Below are 18729 nucleotides of genomic sequence, written 5' to 3'. Positions count from 1 at the left end.
AAGATGATTTTTAGAAAAGATCATGGGATAGTAGTTTTTTGTTTCTATACTATAAAATGTATAATTACATTCAAATTAAGAAACATCTCCACATCACAATGTAAATCCTAATTTATCCTTTAAATATCGATTAGTCTCTCATCTTTTCAAGTTAACTTTTAGCACATTCACATTTTCAAAACATTTATTTTTTTAGTATGCTTATCCCGACCTTGGATTTCAACTTACAATATTCATCATTTTCCCAAAAAAATTGTAGTCCTTACCAAACATGGTGCAAAAAAGGATCGAGGACAGACAAATTTCATTCTTATGCCATGCACGCCTTTTAAGTCAGGAAGAATACACATGCATGATAATTAATTAAGCATATATATATATATATATATATATGAACCATATTCAATTTGGTTTAATATGCCACCATGGCCAATAGTTTCAAGACATACTACCATGATCAATAGTTATAGGACATGCAACCATGACCACTCTTTTTTTTTTCTTTTACCTTTTTTATGTTTTAATTTAGAAACCTAGAAGACATAAGTTGAAAAAAAAAATGGAAATAGGAAGGAAATAAAAGGAGAAGTCAAAGTGGTAGGGTATTCATTTTTCATCTTTTTAACTTTTATTTCATTTTGGATATAAACTTTCAAACAAAATGGTTGGAAGAAATGAAAATGATTTAAGGAGAAAAAAATAAGTAATAAGAATTTAAAAAGTGGTTAGAATTTTGGATAAGTAGAAGATAAAAGAGGTCAAGGACAGCAATCCTTATTGGACCATAATTTGGATGGGGTTAACCTATCTGATCTAAGCTTAGATTGATGTAAGTAAGGTTTAAATTGATTAAAATTAAACTTTGATAATTAGAAAATACTAACCTAAAAATAGTAGAATTAGCATGGATTAAGGGGAAAACAACCTATGAAAAGCTACAAATTATTTATTTATTTATTATTTTTAATTATATTTTATTTGAAATATAAAAACATAAGTTGGTAGATTCCTTCAAACTTCTGATAATAAATTAGATGCAAAATATGAGGATCACTTTTTAGACATAATATATCTAAAAAAAAAAATGATTGTAGACTAATATACGTTACATTTATAATTTTTTTTGCTTTTATTTGAAATAAACATGGAATTTGAATAATTATAGAATATAAATTAATATTTACTTTCATTTTCTTCTTGATAACAAAATGCAATTTAGGTCAAATTTCCTTTCATTTCTTAACATATGCTTCCATAGTCAACATCTTTCGCATGAAGAACTAGTTGTTTGAGAGGCCTATATAAGAGTATGACTTGTTTAAATGTTCATAGATCATAGAATAGAGAAACAAGATTGCAGAGAAGGGCAACCATGGAGACAAGTGGTGCAAACAAACTTGTGGGAATGGCTATAATATTGATGATGTTTATCGGAGCCACAGAACAATTTGAAAGCCCGAATTGCACAAAGGAATGTGAAGAGAGATGCTTTGATGCTAGATTTGTTTATCAGTGTATAAGTCGATGTTTGGAAACCTGCATACCACCTTCTCTTTCAAAACCAGCCTTGGATTGTACTCTTGGTTGTGCAAATTCCAATTGCAACAATGTTGTGTCAAGTACCAAAACATCAACTTAGCCATCGTCCTTTGCATTTTTCTTGACAAGGATAGATGTGATATCCAAATCCTTTGCAAAAGAAGTTTCTAACTCTAGAAAAGGGGTTTATTTATTTATTTTTATTTTTATTGTCCCAAACCCTTTTTATCCTCAACCTTAGTGTTATGATTTGTTTGGCTCCATAAGGATATTTGTTTGTTTGGTTCTATAATCCTATAGATATGTGTTTGTTTGACCTTACAATCCTTTGGATATCTATTTGTTTGACCTTGCAATCTTATAAAACACAACAACAGGGAGAGACATTCTATTTACATAAAGGTGATTATAATATTTCATATCGAATGGTAGTAATTGTGATATTTCATATCGGATAGAGGTGATTGTGATAAAGGAATAGAGTTTTTATAACTATATAAATATGAACTCTTTTTAACTATATAAACACATTTTAAAGTCATGAAGATCCATTTGGGCTCAAATACAATAATTTCTACACGATTGGATGTGAGTCATTACAAATTAATATTAAAATTTTGATAGGTAAATGATACTTTCAACAAGGATGTTAACAGTTTTATTTAGAAATTTAGGGCACCTTGGATTGAAATTGAGATCAAAGAAAAACCTTTCAAATATTTTAGATATAAATTTCTTATAAAATAGATTTTAAAACATAGTGTTGCAAATATAAATTTAGGGCACCTTGGATTGTATATCATTCTCACATCCAACATTGGCAAAATTTGCAGGTAATGAAATGACAGAATGTGTATATTCATGCTCCAAGAACTACAACAAATGATCCAATTATGCTTGTACCGAAATGAAAGGATGGTTTCATTTCTTAATAAATGATCCTTCTCGACTATTTCTTAATGCACAATAGAAAGTAAGATAGAATGCTTTCATTCATGTAATCAAATAACAATGAATTTTATACATGACTATTTTGTCAAGGTGGTTTTATTTTCTTATTTTCATTTTTATATTTTCATCCACCCCGTCACAAATGATAATGAAGTAGGTATTTTCGAGAGTCTATTCCTATGAAACAAAAAGAAGTACCACTAAGTCTTTGATTGTGGATAAAAAATTTCATATGTAATTTACTTGCAAAGATTAATGAAGAAAAAATAAAATGAAGAAAAATACCAATTGGATCTATTGAAATGCCTTTTTTTTTTTTTTTTTCATTTTTAGCTATTTATGATCGTACACAATTTGTATCACTAGAGGTATATACAATATATCTAGGATTGGCCGCGTCAATGGAATCTTTTAGCCTAGTCAGTGGAACAATTACTAAATGTCTAGCGAATCCTCACTTTTGGCGCCAATGAGTTTTTTATTTGATAAAAAGAAATATACTATGTTTTCGCCATATAAAATATGAATATTAAGTAATAATAGCATGACTTCAGATTCCATATAAGAAAATTCAACTAAGCATATGTTGGAGTTTGAAACAACTCTAGTTTAAGCTCACCCCTCCTTTTTGTATATGTTAAATTAAATAAAATTCAAAATTTTTGTTTTCCTTTACCTAATAAGTTTATTTGATAATAATAATAATAATAATAATATATAATAATAATAATAAATAAATAAATAGAAAAGACAAAACAGAGTGTTTGAGAAAGTTGTCTCCCACGAAATTATTGTGACATCGCAAGTTTCATACATTATAAATGTAAGTCCTTAATTTTTGGCACGGGGAAATTAAGAGGAGGAATTTTTGTCAAGATGATGAGATATGAGTTTTTTTTTGTATCCATACTCCAAAATGTACAATTACATTCAAATTAAGAAGTATCACAACATGACAATGCAATTCCTAATCTATTCTTTAAATATTGATTAGTCTTTCATCTTTTCTAGGTTACTTTTCAAAAATATTTACCTTTTCAATACCCTTTTTTTAGAGCACTCTCATTCTAGCCTTGTATTTCAACTTACAATATCCATCATTTTCTCGGAAAATTTTAGTCTTTACCAAACGTGGTGAAAAAAGAAAAAAAGGATAGGAGAAAGGTTGGTCTAATAAATGAAATTGTTTGGGCCACAACTTAGTACTATTGTTTGGTTGATTGCAACTAATTGAGCCTAAATTTAACTTCCAATCAAGCAGGTTGAATATCAAAGTTGAATGAAAAGACTCCAAAACGCTCACACACATGTTAACAAATCTAATTCTTATGCCAAACTAAACATCTAATGAGGGGCCTCCATGCCTCTTATCTTTAATTAGTTTCTATTTCTTTTTTTTGTAAGTTTCCTATATAAAATAAGGGGAGTGTGATGGGGAAAGGGGTGGAAAAAATAATCTCCATAAGAAAAAAAATTTCTCTTAATTTTATATCTACTCCTTGGGCCATAAAAATTGGTGTGAGAGCACTGTCTTGGCACTAATTATGGAAGTGTTGATACAATTCTTGATTGTATTTTCAAAACCAAAAGGTTGACCACCTCCAAGAGAACACAACAACTTTCTCAAATTCATTGAGTTTTTGGTCATGTGTAAGTCCTAGCATCAATAATAAATCATAACCAATCAATCTTTTTAGAACTTTATTGTACATCAATTAGAAAAATTATTGAGTCAAGTTTAATTATTAGACTTTTTGTTAAATCGCAATTAAACCATGATGTTTAATTAATTTATTATTAAATTAAAATAATTACAACAAATTAAAAATAATATATTCAACCAAAATTTCTATTAATCAAATTTTTTTATGAACTTTTTCGCTTTTGTAAAAGTCTTTGTTCATAATGTTTATAACACAATATAGGATGTTATGTCTTTATTGAAATAAATTAGCTTAATATTCATCAAAACATTAAGATATATGACTTAAATATAAATAAATTAGAAATAACAACCAAATTCTCAAAAAGATTTTAGTATATTATCCATAATATATTAAAAATATATATATTTTAACATATTACAATTCAAATGCCATTTTTAGATGAATTAAATCATTAATAAATCCTCCGGATGATAAGGTTTTTTTTTTTTCCGTTTCTAGATAAATTAAGAGTATGTTTGAGAAACACTTTTAACAAAAAAAAAAAAAAAAAAAAAAAAGTGTTTTTTGAAAAAAAAAAGTGTTTTTTGAAAAAAAAAAAGTGTTTTTTGAAAAAAAAATATATAGGTATTTGACAAAATTTAAGTAATATTTTTTATAATCTTAAAAATCATTTTTAGTGTTAAAAAATCATGTGTAGTGTTTTCTAAAAAAATACTTAATGAGTGATTGTCTTAAACACACTTTCCACTTTCCGATAAAATATTTTTACTAAAAACACTTTGATTACAAACATTGTCAAATACACTCTAAATAAAATAATTGAGTGTTAAATAATTAGTTTTTTTCTTTTTTACTTCAAGAGGACAAAGACATTTCAAGAATAGACACGATAATTAAAAATTATGAACCAAATTCAATTTTTTACTTCAAGATGACAGAGACATTAATCCAAGAATAGACATGATAATTAATGATTATGAACCAAATTCAATTTGGTTTTGTCATTTGTGATCTAAATAAAATAATTGAGTGTTAAATAATTAGTTTTTTTCTTTTTTACTTCAAGAGGACAAAGACATTCCAAGAATAGACACGATAATTAAAAATTATGAACCAAATTCAATTTTTTACTTCAAGATGACAGAGACATTAATCCAAGAATAGACATGATAATCAATGATTATGAACCAAATTCAATTTGGTTTTGTCATCTGTGACTTTTCCTACACAAAGCTTGACCTGTTAAAACCATGTCTATCCATTAAAAAAGTCCTGGTCCAATATTTTCTAACCTTCCTGGATGGATTCCTGGTCTTTTGAATCTTCTCACATGGTCAAAAGCACATACATAACATGTCTAATTTAAACTTCATCTCCACCCTCAATTCCACCAGCTCAGATTAATCCATGGACTGTGGCCTTCGTGTGACAACATAGACAAGAATCTCAAGCACGGGTGGGTTCATAGATTAAAAAAACGCCAACATACATTTTCTTAGCTACCAAGCATACCTTAGTATTTAAAGAGGTGGAACTGCATTTCCCAAACCCACAAAATCTCTACAATTCTCTCTTCCCTGGTGCAATCTCGAGGCTTCAATCCGCTGCTTTCCACCCCCCCAACATGGTAAGTCCATATATAATTGCTATTTTCAATTTTCATTAGTGTCTAAGTGGAGGGAATCAAACAAAAGTAAATGGTCTTTTTGCCTAATAATTTGAACTAACTCTATTGTTTCTCATTTGCTGTGTCACAGGCTCTCAATCTGGACATTCAGGTATGTTAACGTATTTGATTTACTTCAAATTATTTGTAGGCATAATTAATTTCAGTCTGCATTTCTTTTAAATTTGCCTATCTGTTTGATTAACATGCTGACAGTATGTAATTGTTTTCTTGGTCAGAAAGAACTAGTTCAACAGTCAGAAAGAGTAAAATCTCTGGATGTACATCCCACAGAACCATGGTAAGAGCCATGATGATCAGTTGCTTTAATTTCCGAAGCTTTCAATGTCAAGAAAGTTTTTGTTTTACTGAAGCATGTTGCATGATACTTCCTCCAGGATTTTGGCAAGTCTGTATTCAGGAACTGTGTGTATCTGGGACTACCATTCTCAGGTAAGGAACTGTGTGGATTTCGGATTTTTCAACATCGATCTTTACTTGGCTCCCATGACAATTAATCTTTGTCATGAGAACCGAGAAAATTAAAGAAATGTGATTCATCATTTCATAACTTGATACAAATTCTTTATGCAATATTATTGCTTACTCTTGGGTGCAATTCCAGGAACTGGTAAAGTCTTTCAAGGTCACTGAATCACCAGGTACATGAACACCACCTATTCAATATTTTCTACATCATATGTTTGCCCATCTCTCATTCTATGTACAAAACAATATGTGAATGCATAAGCCTATTTTTTGACAATTAGAAAATAGAAAACATTTTTTAATTTTCATAAAAGAGAATGTAAAAAGAATATTTTAAGGTTTTTAAATAGATTTTTGTTTTCCAGAACATCGGAGTTCCAAAAAATCGTTTTTCAGAAATGTTTTCGAAAACACTTCTGCAACAAAGCCTATATATTTTCTTACTTATCTCTCCTAGGCAAGGTCATTACTGTTGTTTAACATTGAATTTGGATTTGCAGTTAGGTCTGCAAAGTTCATAGCAACCAAACAATGGGTTATTACCGGAGCTGATGACAAGTTTATCCGAGTCTTCAACTATGATACAATGGTTAAGGTTGCAGAATTTGAGGCACATACCGATTACATTAGGAGTGTTGCAGTCCATCCAACCCTTCCATATGTGCTGTCGGCTTCTGATGACATGCTCATAAAGCTTTGGGATTGGGAGAAAGGTTGGGAGTGTGCTCAAATCTTTGAGGGACATGGTCACTATGTGATGCAGGTAGCCTTTAATCCCAAAGACCCCAGCACCTTTTCAAGTGCATCACTTGACGGCACCATAAAGGTATGAATACTTCTTTACTATTTTTTTGGTCACAGTATATATATGTGAATGTGCAATTTTTCTGATGGAAATTAATATCACCTTTTTCAGATTTGGAATCTGAGCTCTCCTGCACCAGATTTTACCTTGGATGGCCATTCAAAAGGGGTGAATTGCATTGATTACTTCATGAGTGGCCCTAAACCATATCTAATCTCTGGTTCTGATGATCACACTGCTAAGGTCTGCTAGTACTCTATATTTTTCATGACTGTATGGAGATCATATGTAAATATTAGCTGAGTCGTATATTGATGAATATGCTGAAAACAGGTCTGGGACTATCAAGCCAAAAGTTGTGTCCAAACACTTGAAGGCCACACAAATAATGTTTCTGCAGTGTGTGTTCATCCTGAACTTCCCCTACTCATTACAGGTTCTGAGGATAGCACTGTTCGCATTTGGGATTCAGTGACTTATAGGTAACAATTTCATTGTTCAAATTGTCTTTCTATTAAGTCCAAGTGATAGAGAAATCTGCCAGACCCCTCTTTTTCCATAAGCATTGGTTCCAGATATGCTGCATATTTTTGTTTTTTCAACCTTTTTTCTCGTATTAGCAAGAAACCAGGTTCTGTCAGCTAGAAGTATCATATTTTTCTTAATAATTCTCGTTAAATTGCAGGCTTGAGAACACGCTAGACTATGGTCTTGAAAGAGTTTGGACTTTTGGATGCATAAAAGGTTCAAACAGGTAATTTTCCTTCCTTCCTTCCTTATCAGTTTGAAGAATGTTAATATGCTCAAAACATACAAAGATTTATATGCATAGTAAATGATCTTTCAGTCACTGAGCGTGGGGGAAAATGGATTTGTATGCTCACTTTTCTTACCATTGCCATTGGTTCTCTGGACAGGGTTGCAATTGGCTGTGACAAAGGAACAATTATTGTAAAAATTCTCAGTTCTCACAGTTGGGATTCCAGGGGCCTTCAGGTCGAGAAGGAAGACAAGAAGGAATGCTGATCATTTCTTAGTGCTGCCACTAGTATTACCATTGTGAACCTATGTGTAATCTGATAGAATAACCCTGTCCGATCTCTGAGATAAAGATGATTGGAAAGAATAATGTCATAGTATTATTAGCAGTGTAATGTGATTTCAAGCAATTTCAAGTATAAACATCTTCTACTAATGGTTGATTACAATCATTCTAGGCTTCTCAGTTCTTTTGTGGTGTACTTGAAGGCAATAATTCTGAAGAATAATCACTAGTATCATTCTAGTGGTCCATCTTGTGCTTTATGAGTAGTATGGATGGTGAAGAGTATGAGTTTGGTATCATATGATCTCTTTCAACCGCAAATACTGAACTCTTCCTACTTCTCCCTGAAAAGTACTGTTGGTAGATGAACCTAAAAAACAGTTGGTCAGCATAGTATTTTGTTATCAAATGAAGATGATTTTCTAGATTTTGAAAGTGGAAGTTGCTTTATATATGATTGAAGTGATGGTTGGAGCATGGATCAAATCTATTTTTGGGATGCCGAAGTAAGGTTAGAAGAACTAGAAATCTTGGCTCATTATAAGAACAAAGCAATTTAGATTCAAAGCCCGAACCAGACTGGAACACAGCTACAATGGCCCCTCTTCCCTATTTCCATCCAATGAGCTTTTTTACACTATTCTAAACACAAACCAACTTCCAACTCAGATCAAAATGCACAAAAACGAACCAAAAATCAACCTTTCCAGTAGAAATACAGGGATTCCATAAGCAGATCGAGTAGCGTATCAGTAAACTGCAATAAACTAGACTAAGTTCAAGCTTTGAAACTACATGAACCAAATCCTTTTTCTTTTTCTTACCTTTTGCGAAAAGTTACCTGATATAGTGACCCAAAATGCAAGTGAATTAATGCTTTTGGGTGCCTTCGGTGAGGCAGTACTCCTAATAATCATTGGTAAGGTAGTCAAGTGGGGTAGCTAGCTAGTAAGGTCACCGATGAGTTTGATGGTGCATGGTTGAAGGCCATGGATCGTTTTGGGTTTAACTTTCCAATACAAGCTAGGTTTTTTAGATGAGGCGGGGTGTTTGAGAAACAGGGAAACATAGGTGTATATATATATATATATATATATAGACCATTATTGATTGAATTGCTAGAACGTACACTTTTAAAAGGGTCCAGGAAATAAGCGTCATTAAACATGAATTTGTATTAAGTCTAATAATATAAAATCTAATGAAGAATGGAATGCTTTTATAGAGTAGAGTTGTTTAATTAGGTACAAAGTAAGTTAATCACTAGTATCCTATTAATATCAATATAATTAAATTAAACTTATCGATAATAAGTTTATTTATATTATATTGGTTGATATCGACATATTACTTTTAGTTAAATAAAAAAAATCAAATATTTTAACTTTTTTTATTTACCTAAAAAACAAACATCCTTGAGTTAAATTATTACTTTAACTTAAAAATAAATAAATCATCTTAGTGGGTGGTTGATTCTATTAAAGTTGTCAAAACAACTAATTATTGCAAAATAATTATTCTTGTCTCACATATACTATAACAATATTCACAATGATCCTAACTAGTTTTTTGCATCCATTGTAACTAGGACTAAACAAAGAGAGAATAACAATGGGTGTGCATTCTTATATTAGCATTAGCATTAGCCTTTTTTTCAATGGAGGTAAGGTTTTTATTATTAGGCTATACATATAGTTGAGAAACATGAAGAAAAACTTAAATAATATATTAGTTTAATTATTCTTATATAAATTCACCAATTTAATTAAGAGGAAAAAAAATTAATGGCTACTTAACTAATATGTAAAAGACATGACAGATATGATATTTGTGGGAAAAATTAAATACAATTAATTTCTTTTCTAAAAAACGAAGAAAGTTATAATTACAAGTAAAAATGGTGTGAATTTACTATTTCATTATTTTTATATTTAACTACTTCACAAAATGGACACTATGACATAAGAAAGAGATATAAAAATTAGGGTTATTTGATTAAAAAGGTATTTGAAAACCCAATTTTGGAAATCTAATTTTTTATTATTTACCTTTATTTTGGAAAAAAATGTCCTCGTTTTTTTCTTGTAAAAATATTTTTTTTTTAAACATTCATGCAAATACTTGAAAAAAATCAAGGGTATTTACGTCAAAAATGAGTTACCCTTCAAACAAAAACATAGAAAATGTTAAATTCATAAATATGGAAATTATTTCATCTCTTTTAACCAATTAATTCTAAAAACTTTGACGTTATGGAATTAAAAGACATTAAATGTGATGTACTATTGGTAGTGTATTAGAAATATAAAAAAAAACGAGACAAACATGATTGTGCAAAAAAAAATTATATAAGTAGAGTAATTAATTTAAAAGATAAATAAGGGATATTAATTTATGAGTCAGTAATGTGTTACCACCATGAAAAATAGCCGTTAAATTATAACAATTTCCAAACATCAAGGAGAGATAAAAGAGCTAAATTTGAAACATCAAGTACTATAACACTACTTACCATGAAAATTAAGTTTCAGAGTTAATTAAGGTTGCTACATGGGTTCTCTCTAAGATTAAAGAAAAACAAAGAAGAAAAAAAGATGGGCAGACTGATGTGCCAAATGCCTTGGCATGCAGCTACTAGAACTTCCACTAAGGAACCTAAAAATGACGCTAGTGTTGACTCAACTCCACCATGAAACCTGCAACACAATTCGAGAAAACTGTACATTTCGATAAGTCCATGGCTGCTAAAAGTTGAAGAAAAGAGACAGCTAGCTCTTTTAAAACAGACCGTATATACATTGGGGTTGTTTTACCTTTTTGGAAGGCACGGTGGCATGTGACATTTGAGCAGTTAATCTCACCTCTTTCATGTAATGATGGGGATGCCCAAGGTGAAGAGATTCTTCTCATCTGAGTCTGCAGGTTCAGGAGGACCTTGGGAGCTATGGTCCCCTTTGACCTTCCTTCCCTCCTCGGCCCAAAGTTCAATTATAACCGCATGGTTGCGACAGACAGGACTGCAAAATGCTTCACCTCTGCAGGAATTTACAGGAAATTAACATCAGAATCCTTGTTAGTTATAGCCTAATTAGTGAAGTAGAAAACATAAAGTGGGACATATATATAATATTGGGGACAAACTGGAACATGTAAATGTCTTCTTCCTTCTCCAGTCTTTGGCTGCACATGGAGCAGAAGCTCAAGATAAATTGACGATCATTATCAAAAGATTGAACTGTTGGAACATCTGGGCTCTTGGTGATCTGTTCAAGCGATTCAATTGTGGGTATCCTTTTCCTTCCGACCATCCACCTGGCGTGACACTCCAAAATGTAGTCACAGAATATATGAGTAACGGCAGGCTTCTGATCACCATGAACAACCACACAAGTATACTCCTCAGATGACCATATCTCATCTAAGGCATAAGGTATGATGACTGAGCTCTTTTGGGTTCTCATAGATTTTTTAAAATCTGGAGGAGGGATCATCATAGCATCTCTCTTTTCGGAAGAAGCCCTTGAACTTGAACTCACCTTAGGCCCGGCGTTGATGGAACTGAAAGAACTCACTCTTCGATAGGCCTGATCAGGCCTTGTAGATGATTCCCCAACGTCGCAGGCTACGTTTTGGGGCATGGGTTGTTGGGTGACCGAACCTTGAGAATCTGTATCAGTTAAGGAATTGCTAGCAACAGAAGAATTACATGATTTTCCGAAATTCAGTACTGTGAAGTGGACGGTAACATCTCTATGTCGAAGCAGAAGATGGGAGTTTTTTTCAGCGAATATTACAGAGATCCCTCGAGCTAACTCAATGCCACTGCAGTTCCTGCTAGTCTCAATTATGGATGATGGTTTTGTGGGCCAAAACCTTAAAAGTTTACCGAGCTTCAGAAGCTTATCTGAACAATCCGAACAGTTCGCTGAGGCAGCAGACGACCAAAATTCAGTATCAAACCCCCTAAAAAAACCCATGGACACTGAAAAACAAGTTGTTTTTATGATTGAAGTATAAGGTACCAGAAAGAAAATGGGAGTCTGAACTGTGTTCAGTGATTAGATTACCCCTGAAATGATGATTATTGTGCTCGCTCAGCATTGCATATGAATCTGTTCTATCCTTCTCACTGCATTAAATTCAAGAATTGCTTATAAAGACAAGAACTAAAGATAAGAACATGAAGAGATAAAGTGCAAACCATTCACACATGCAATAATGGGATCTAAGTAAAGCAAGGAAATTAAGAGATTTAATGGAAAATTAATTAAATGCCTCAATTGAGAATTGTTACTCTAGATTCAGAGAGCAGTGAAAATGGAGCCAGCATGTACCACTCTGAGCCCCAAATTATCAGAAATGAGACTTTCAGAAAATGCATTGGAGGATCTTCATATAAAGTACTAATCAAATTCAGAGAGAGAGAGAGATTTTAGATCTCCAAAAAGACCATAAAAACTCGATTTTGTAGGAAAAAGGGTCTTGAAAACCAGTAAATATGAAAGGAGATTTTAGAAGAAAAAGCTGGCTAGTGTCTGAAACCAACCAGAGGAACACAGAAAAGATACTCCTAGAAAAAGAAAAATGGAAAGAACAACCTGGTTTATTTCAAACCCAATTTCCATAACCTCAGGGTGCAGCAAATCATGAGACCATGAGAAAGCTCTTCAGGGTCAGTGACGAATGACAATGACAGCACAGAAAGAAAGGGAGGAACGCAGGAAATTAGAATGAGAAACTCACCCTTGTTTTTGTCCTAAGAGAAGCTCTCAAAGAACAAGATTGCGGATTGACAGTCACAAATGAAGCGAATACATAGATGTAGACAAAGGCTCTCACCTGCTGCCTTCCGCACCCTCTATGTTGCATGCATTAGAAGCAGCATAGAATTGACACTCCTGATACTCTCTGCCTCCCTCTTGTCTAATACGATTATCTCAGAGAATACCACCATACAATACTGTGTACAGAGAGATGGCACTTTGTGTGCAGATTGCTCACACCCAAAGCAGTTCTGCACTTCAAAATTGGGCCACCCATTGTGCCTCTTGATCAGAAAATGTGTTTCCCAAGTGGGGTCGGTTATGGGTTGATCCACTATGATCTTGCCACGTCAGAATGAAGGTTCCCCTGTGGACGGAATGAGTGGCTGTACCCTGGTCTTCGTCATGAAAAGAGCCATTACAAAACTTCAAAAGTATCAAGTGAATTCCAAAAAAACTGACTAACGTCTGCTCCTATTCACAGCTATGTTTTCTGTTGGCTTAAAAGTGGGTTGGATTTTTGGGGCTGCTTAAGGAATGTTTGGTATAGGGTGGTTTTAAAAAAATGTTTTTTTTTTAATTATTATCATTAGGAGAAGCACCCAAGATTTTAGAACAAAAGAGAAAAATGGTTTTTGAATGTGAAACCAAACACCTCCTGAAGGTTGGCCAGTTTGAAAATGTGGACAAGGATCATGAATGAAGTGAAATGACGTAAATAACCTTTTGCAAATTTGTTTCTTAATTTGATCAAGCTATAGACTTTAAGGTACAAAATATGATGTTGTACACTTTTAAACTTACCGGATATGTCCATTTAGGAATTAGATAATATGATTATAGACTATACATAGTAACATTCAACTATTTAAATAATTATAATATCAATTATTATAATGACACAGTCAACAATAATAGTTGATAATTTATTTTACTAGAAAATCCGTATAAATTTTCTTAATTATAAGATAACTTTCTACGGTATCAATAATTATAAGAATAAACAAAATAATAGTTATAATAATAAGTGAAAAACACAAAGTATTACAATAATTTGTTTTATTAAAATCGCATTAATATTTAATGAATAAAACAACTAGAGTACTAATATATTTAGCATTGATACTGATCAGAATAAATGATGATAACTTCCACGATGATTGGAACAACATATTGTCGTTAGTTGTAACGAAAAACGACAATAAATCATGATAATTTACCTTACTAATGATAAAGACATCTTTTAATAAACACTACAATTGAAATGTTTAATAACAATAATGGTAAATGACAGTTATTTATGATAATTTGGTTTACTTTAAAAAAGTAAAGATGTAGTAAAATTATACAACGACAATAATTTTATAACTTTGACAGTTGTAACCATAATCGATGACAACAATTATAGTGATTAACTAAATAATAATAAAAAATTCAAATATTCGATAATCAAAATCATAGGAGGTAACAATTTGAAGAATAATATTTGGAAAACATAAAAATGACAATTTTTTATACCTTAATTTATTATCACTATCTTATACTTATAAAAGAGTCCAAAATTAAAATAATAAAAATATTAATTAATCATAGAGAGTACATAGATGTATAGAATTAGAGTTGATGCAAATCTTACAAGAAAGGCTTCTCTCTCTCTCTCTCTCTCTCTCTCTCTCTCGGTGTAGGATGTATAGAATGAATACTTCTAATGGATAATTTAAAATTATGGCTGTAAAATGAGAAGGGTATTTCAGTAAATGACACCAAGAGAGGGTGGGTTTTGAGTGGCTTATGTACTACTTTTGTCCTTTTCTTTTGCATCATCCCTTCTCTTTTTTTTTTGTTTTTGTGATTTGGCCTCATAAAACACAAACACGTGTGTTCTCTGCGGAGCATGTCCACCTGAAATCCAACGGCATGAAGCAAAGATTCCCTGACCAAAGCCAGGCCATCCAACGGCTCACAATGAGTTCATAATGTACCTTATTCAGGTACCCATGACACGTGTCTTAAAATCACATAAAAAGTCTAGGCACTTGGGTAATATTTTTGTAAGCGAGTTGGACACCGACTGACACCCTCCGGAAAACGACACCGTTTTGTCTTAACTTGTTTTAGGCTACAGGCCAAAGAAAGACTACGTCATGTTCCTTTGCAATGGACGTTTTAGTCATGAACCCGGCCAAGTATAATTTATTGGCGACAATACTTGTTTGTTTGGTCAGCGGGAAAGTGAAGCAAAATATAACAAAAGTTGTATTTATTAACTATAGATACCATCAGAATCAGATGGAATTTGTATTTAGCACATGGTGAAAGTCAAAATTTCAGCCCCAACATCATAACAATGGTTTACTAAAAATATCTTTGAACATGCTAATTTTAATGATAAGTTATTATTCTATATATCGATTATAATATAACATTAAAGATCCGTTTTACAGTGATTTTAAAAAATATTTTTAAATGTTTTAACATTTAAAATTTTTATTTTTCAAATATTAGAAAAAATTTAAAACGTTTTTTAATTGTCAAACATATTCTAATTTTATTTTTTTTTCAGAAAAACTATTTTAAAAAACTTATAATTATTAAAATTAGATGAAAAATAAATTATTGTAATTATTCTTCTATTGATGCATCATAATTGTAATAAGTAACTATGGTTTCTCGTTTTGCAAAATTATTTTGAGTTTGACAAGTAAGTCTGATTATTATGAATATAAATCATAAAATTGATATTAGTCTAACTAATAAATAAAAATTAGGCACAAAAAATGATTTATAGCAATTTTGTGTTACAAGTTTGTAATTAATTGTTTTTTATTAAGAAAAGCAAAGTAAAAAAAGAAATCATTTTTCAAGTACAAATAAATATTCATGACAAAAGGTTACTTTTAGACTTGAAAATAATTTCATAACAAAATATTACCTTTAAGGAAAAACAAAATCATGAGAAAATATTATTTTTATGCATGAAAAAATTTCACTCAAAAATATTATATTTAAGCATAAAAATATTCATCGCAGAATGTTAGTTTCAAACACACAAAAAAAAAAAAGTAAAATATTTTTTTCAAGTATAATATATATAATAGGAGGTAAATCATAAAACATAGATATATAAGGAGAAATATCTTACAATGGGAGGAAAGCTTTAAAGAAAGCTTGGGGCTTGAAGGGCTTACATGATGAGAGAGAAAGAAGAGAAAAGGGAGAGCATAAAATTATGGGTGCTTACAAATGAAAATCAGGTCTCCTTAAATAGGCAAAAAGAGGGGACAAAGCATTGTTTGCTAACTGTCATGAATAGTAATCTCGTGCATGAATAGTGAATAGTAAAATTCACTTTTCCACCGAATTCCATCGAAAAGACCCTTTTGACAAGCTACTTTTGACAATTTCGCCGGGAATCTTTGCTTTATGCGGAGAAGACAGCTGACAGGTTGCTTTTATTGCTAAAAACTGCTTGGTTTGATAATATTCTTGTTGGCAGGTCATCATGAAGAAAATGCTTAGGGTAGATAATAATCCTTACGATGCTCTTCAAGAATCTTTTCATCACTAGTAAAAGACTTGGTTGGAAGAGGGTCCAATCTCTTGCCACAGAAAATCTGATGACAAGAATCTGCAACAATGAGATAACCCATATTTCTTGGAAAAGCCTCAAAATCCCTGCTAATAATTCTGGCTCTCCAATGTTTGATTTGCTTAATAATGGGTTCAGCATAGATATCAGAAAATAGCAGAGGGTAAGACAATTGAGTAGGTCTTCTATTCTGATAGTGAAAAGAAACAATGTGTTGGGCTGGAACAAGCTTGCCACTAGAAACCCACTCTGGAGTTTTGCTGATGATGATGGTGTCCACGAATTTCTTGTTCATTTTAAATCCTTAGGTTAGGCCAAGAGCAATTTTTCTTCCAAACTGAGATACTTGGTGGGGATCAGAACATATGATTTGATGGACCAGACCATGGTCCAAAAGCTTTTCTGGAGTTAATAATAATTCTTCAGCCTTGAATTTGATGCTAATTGGCGAATAGTATTGCAAGTTCAAGCAAACACAACTGATTGTGAAATTTCTATTGCAATTGCAAATCATTTTCTTGATGCCTTTTTGGTACTGGAAAGGTTCTTCAATCATTCTGCAAACTTTAGAATCATCAACTTCCTTATCAGTAACCAAGCTTAAACCTGGGACCTTAAGACCAATATTGGTAGAAAGATAGAGATGAAGATCCTGGAGGTATGAAGAGATGAAGATCTGGCTTTCTTCAATTGAGGACTTAGCCTTTTCCAAAATTAGGAGACGTAGTTTTGGCTGAAGAGAGTATAGATTCTCAGTCTTAAGATGATACATTCTTAGCATACGGTAACCCAACTCTTCCTCACTCAATTTATCATTCACCAGTGGGGTAGAATGCTTATTCTCACCATTTTCCAGTGGGGAAAATGAGGCTTGAGCTTTTAACATGAGCTTCTGAAAGTCAACTAATTCAAGTTTCCTTTCAAGAGTCTCACACCTTTCCTGCCATTCAAAAATGCAATTGATATAATCAGATAAAGTGTTAGTATTGTTAAAAGATGGATTTGTGGGGAAGGAATCTTCCACAAAAGGTAGAGATTTCGAGCTTGAATCTATATCCCTACTAGGGGATGTTGAAGGAATATGATGATTGAAGCGGCTGGAAGAACCTGCTACTTCAAAATGGTCATAATAAAGTGGTATGAATTTTTCAGAAAGAGCTAAATGGGAAATCTTAGAATCTATAGGTTTAATGGACCTAAGAGGTTGTTTGTCTTTCTTGGGGGTCCTATTCTTGTGAATCCTACAAAAATTCACGGGTTAGGAAATCAGGGATTGAGTTACATTCTCCTTTAATATACTCAATTTGAAAATCAAAATTGCTTAAAATAGCTTGCCATCTAGCAAAAATATGTTTAGAAGCTATATTTTTAACATCCTTTTGTAAAACTGATTTTGCAGATTTGCAATCCACTCTTAATAAAAATTCTTGATTCAAAAGATCATCTTGAAATTTTGAAATGCATAAAACGATGCTTAAAATTTCCTTTTTGATGGTGCTGTAGTTGAGTTGGGCATGGTTCCAAGTTCCAGAAGTGAATCTAACCAACAATTCTTGATTATTACTTCTTTGCTTAAGAATTCCACCAAAACCTATGTCAGAAGCATCAGTCTCAATAATCTTAAAGGCTTTATGATCAGCTAAGGCGAGACATGGTAAGGTCTTGACTCTAGACTTTACTATTTTAACAATCTTGGTATGATTCTCATTCCAAGGAACTGGATTTTTCTTAAGTCTCTGTCTTAAAGGGGCACAAAGCTAGCTTAAATCTTGAATAAAGTCTGAAACATAATTAAGGCTTCCTAAGAAACATTGCAAATGTTTCTTATCCTTAATCTCATCAGGAAACTTATCAGCAAACTCAATTGATCTTTGAATGGGAGTGAATGTTCCTTGGTGAATATGATGACCTAGGAATCTTACCTTAGTTTGAAAGAGGTTAATCTTAGTGGCTAACAAGCTTAAACCATTACTCTTAACAGTCTCAACAAACTTATTGAGATGTTTCCAATGCTGTTCAACAGAATCTGAATAAATCAAAACATCATCAATGTAAACAATAATGAAATCAGAAAACTGGTTAAAGATTTCGTTCATTATGTTTTGAAATTCAGAAGGTGCATTCTTAAGGCCAAAGGGCATTACATTCCACTCATAATGACCAAATGGGACCACAAAGGTTGTTTTGTACCTATCTTTTTCCGCAATCTGGATTT

At 32.0% G+C, this 18729-nt stretch overlaps 1 protein-coding gene across 1 annotated transcript; it reads left to right on the top strand.

Moving 5' to 3' along the window:
• The first annotated feature begins 5728 nt into the window (after nucleotides 1–5728).
• Nucleotides 5729–8392, top strand: LOC117922542 (coatomer subunit beta'-2-like). The gene is made up of 10 exons (XM_034840687.1): nucleotides 5729–5784; nucleotides 5915–5935; nucleotides 6063–6124; nucleotides 6222–6276; nucleotides 6449–6485; nucleotides 6813–7138; nucleotides 7229–7360; nucleotides 7451–7599; nucleotides 7803–7871; nucleotides 8035–8392. Exons 1-10 carry the CDS (start codon nucleotides 5782–5784, stop codon nucleotides 8141–8143), a joined length of 963 nt encoding a protein of 320 aa, XP_034696578.1. The 5' UTR covers nucleotides 5729–5781; the 3' UTR covers nucleotides 8144–8392.
• Nucleotides 8393–18729: the final 10337 nt, after the last annotated feature.

This window comes from Vitis riparia, chromosome 9 (assembly GCF_004353265.1).
Source record: "Vitis riparia cultivar Riparia Gloire de Montpellier isolate 1030 chromosome 9, EGFV_Vit.rip_1.0, whole genome shotgun sequence".
Lineage (NCBI taxonomy): Eukaryota > Viridiplantae > Streptophyta > Magnoliopsida > Vitales > Vitaceae > Vitis > Vitis riparia.
Note: the sequence above shows the minus strand (reverse complement) of the source record. Positions and strands in the feature narration are given on the sequence as shown.